At 54.1% G+C, this 3,771-nt stretch overlaps 1 protein-coding gene across 1 annotated transcript; it reads left to right on the top strand.

Annotated features, from left to right (window-relative positions):
• Positions 1–1,798: 1,798 nt before the first annotated feature.
• On the top strand, positions 1,799–2,731 carry LOC309450422 (olfactory receptor 14C36-like; the record flags this gene model as incomplete). The annotated part of the gene is made up of 1 exon (XM_082073254.1): positions 1,799–2,731. One exon carries the CDS (start codon positions 1,799–1,801, stop codon positions 2,729–2,731), a length of 933 nt encoding a protein of 310 aa, XP_081929380.1.
• Between the last annotated feature and the right edge of the window lie 1,040 nt (positions 2,732–3,771).

Consider the following 3,771-nt stretch of genomic DNA (forward strand, 5'->3'; position numbering starts at 1 on the left):
CCTCCAGTTTTCTTCTCTGACCAGACCCCTGGGATGGTTTCTCAGTTGTTTCCCTCAGTGGGACCCATTAACCTTACAAGAAACTTTGGAGTTTGAATCTGACTTTGACTTCTTGAGAAGTTTCATCACCTTCCTCCAGGGTCTGAGGTCCATGGACTCAGCACCAAACCCACCAGAGGGGTCATTAAAGCGCCTTGGGCTGCTCCTGTGCTGCTGAGCTGGGCTGGGCTCCTGGGACACAGGGAGCTCATGGCAGCGGCAGCGCTGCAGAGAGACAGCTCTGCCCAGGAGCAGCTCCTCTGCACACGCAGCAGGGCTGAGGGCTCTGCCTGGGGATCTCAGGAGACCAGCAAGGCAGAGAGAGATTAAAGGTGGTCAGAACTGGGAGGATGCTGAGAGCTCACTGGAGGAGAAACCTTTGCAGCCCTTCCATGGTAAGTCTCTGGGTGCAGGGCAGTGCAGCTGTAGCTCCTGGAGGCATCTCCTGAAACTGGCACAGGCACAGCTGGTGGGATCTGTAAGGACGGGGCTCTTGTCAGGCCATGTTGAACACTGTGAAGCCGGGTGAGCACCCAGGGGTGCCCAGGGCTGTCCTGCAGAGCAGGGTCCCTGCACCCCAGGGCTGTGCCGGGCAGGGACTCTGCCGCCTGCCAGGGTCAGCGCTCAGCCTGCCCGGGAGATCCCATGGCAGCAGCTGTGGGGGGAAGGAGCGACCCCCGGCAGGGCAGGCAGGGAGCTTGTGGGGTTGAAGGGGCTGTGTGGGTCAGGGCTGCTCAGAGCTCCAGATCCCCCACAGACATGGCAGAGGGGCCTTCTGAACAAGGACATCGAGACAGGAACAGCCGCAAGGGAAGGAGTTTGTGCTTTCAGTTTTCCACTCTTGGTTGGATGGGTGTGCAGTGGGAGATGGGGATTTATTTCTCTCTTTGGAGAAGACACTGAGACCTCAGTTCTCGTTAGGACGTGTCTGAGCTGCTCCTGAGACCCTGCACACACAGAGCTGCCCCTGGGCAGTGCCAGGAGGTGTGAGCAGGACAGAGCTGAGCACACAGCGGGTGGGACGGGGTCTGTGACACTGACAGGGAGCAGACCAGGGACAGACACACAGCTGCAGGCAGCACAGACATGGGCAGGGAGAAGGAGCTCCTACCAGATATGCCAGGGACGGGATTTAGGACCCCCCGGCAATCCCCTGCAGTGCAGACACATTTCCCAGTGCAAGCCCTGGTCTCCTCTCCTCCCCAGCAGACCCTCTGCCCCAAAGCCATGGGGTCCAGGTCACGAGTCTCCACCTCAGCAGCTGGACCTCCAGGTGAAGGGTTCCTGCAACGGGGTACACAAAAAAGGTGCTTAAAGTACTTGCTCTCCAGTGTCATTATGTGAGTGGCAGCAGCACAGCCGGGTCAGGAGAGGGTTCCACAGCATGCCCATCTGCCTTTCTGTCCTTGCTTTATTTTCTGGTAGCACTGCAGTGTCCTTCCCTGTTTCTCCACCTGTCCCTGGTGCTCTTGCTCTCTGGGGTTGGGGTGTGAGTGTCGGTCAATTCTTGTTCTGACACAAACTCAAGGGGTCTTGCCCCAAAGATGTCTTCATGGAAACCAGATGCCCAAGCTGCATTTTAAGCTTTGATGAACAGGTTTTTCTCATTTAGTAGAAAGAGAGAATGAGCTGAAACATCCCTCCATCAGGGAGGGGGTTTTCCATGAGAAACAGCATGTTTATTTTCCTCAGAGAAATCTCCCCTAACTTGTCACTGTCTTTCCCTCCATGCACAGGTCCTCATGCCCACAGGCAGCAAATGTCCAACAGCAGCTCCGTCACCCAGTTCCTCCTCCTGCCGTTCACAGACACACGGGAGCTGCAGCTCTTGCACTTCTGTCTCTTCCTGGGCATCTACCTGGCTGCCCTCTTGGGCAACGGCCTCATCATCACCACCATAGCCTGGGACCAGCACCTCCACACCCCCATGTACTTCTTCCTGCTCAACCTCGCCCTCCTCGACCTGGGCTCCATCTCCACCATTGTCCCCAAGTCCATGGCTAACTCTCTGTGGGATACCAGGGCCATATCATACTCGTGTTGTGCTGCACAGCTCTTTTCATTTGCATTCTTGATAGTAGCAGAATATTCTCTTCTCACCATCATGTCGTACGACCGCTACGTTGCCATCTGCAAACCCCTGCACTACGGGACCCTCCTGGGCAGCAGAGCTTGTGTCCACATGGCAGCAGCTGCCTGGGCCACTGGGTTTCTCAATGCTCTGCTGCACATGGCCAATACATTTTCACTGCCCCTGTGCAAGGACAATGCCCTGGGCCAGTTCTTCTGTGAAATCCCCCAGATCCTCAAGCTCTCCTGCTCAGACACCTACCGCAGGGAAGTCTGGGTTCTTGTGATTTCTTTCTCAGTGGCATTCGGCTGTTTTGTTTTCATCATTTTCTCCTATGTGCAGATCTTGAGGGCCGTGCTGAGGATCCCCTCTGAGCAGGGTCGGCACAAAGCCTTTTCCACCTGCCTCCCTCACCTGGCCGTTGTCTCCCTGTTCCTCAGCACTGTCATATTTTCTCACCTGAAGCCCCCCTCCATCTCCTCCCCATCCCTGGATCTGGTGGTGTCAGTTCTGTACTCAGTGATGCCTCCAGCAGTGAACCCCCTCATCTACAGCATGAGGAACCAGGAGATCAAGGATTCAGCATGGCAACTAATGAATGGCTGTTTGATGAAGCAATAAACTGCCCATAATCTTCTTCATAGCATATATAACTTAAATCATTTTCTCACTGAGTGGTTGTGCCCATGTCCACTGGACAACCTAGAGAACCTGCTGCAGGCCAATCATCATGGACCGGCCTCTCACAAGCACCATTTCCAGCACTGGCTTCTCACTTCAGCTTGAAGAGGTTCTTTGTCCCTCCCTGGAAGCAGAACTACTGGGTAGATCAGATATCTATGTTTGCATTGTACAGACGAGATGTAAACAAATCCATAAAGTGTTTCTGGGTGATGAACCCCCGTGACTAGAAACACTATCAGCTATTCCTTGGGGTTCCATGAAGGTCAGTGGGACAGACAGTGTCTTGATGTGACTTCATGTTGAGAGTAACATCCCTTGGGGAACCACCTGAATGTAGCACCGGGATGTGCTTCCTGGAACAGAAGATCCCGTGTCCATTCTTCATGCCATGGGGCATCTCATGTAAGTGCAGAGTAGGGTGACAAATGGCAGGGCTGAGGTGCCTCCCAGCCTCCTGGAGTGGCAGCAGGAGGTCAGAGAGACACAGTGACTCCTGCATCTGTGTGTACAAGGGAAACACTCTGTCTCCCAACATCCATGGGTGCATAAGGAGTCCATGGTGAGGTTACTTCTCTCTGGTCAGGCTAAAGACCACAAGAAGTCTGATGGGTTGGGGTCCCTGCCTGCAGAGCAGTTTCTCAGATAGTCGAGCTTTCCATGCTAGTGGGAAGAGGCCGGAGAGGGGAAAAAAACCAATAACTGAAAAGGACAACTTGGGAGGTGCATTCTGGATATCAGGAGGAAGAAACGCCAGTGGAAGGGCAGTGCTGCGGTGCAGGTCACCCAGAGGCAGTCGGGATCAGCCCATGGCTTTGTGTTTCAACAAACAGCCAGTGAGGGTGCAGTGAATGAGGCACGGACTCTCGGGAAGGTGCAATGAGAGACATTTATTACAAACTCAGGCTTGCATTTATACTTGCTATGATTCTTGCTCAAGCATTTGCTGATTTGCCAAGTGAGTTTTTACATAAGCGATC

Source organism: Streptopelia decaocto (genome assembly GCF_964273445.1).
Source record: "Streptopelia decaocto genome assembly, chromosome: 26".
NCBI classification, from domain to species: domain Eukaryota; kingdom Metazoa; phylum Chordata; class Aves; order Columbiformes; family Columbidae; genus Streptopelia; species Streptopelia decaocto.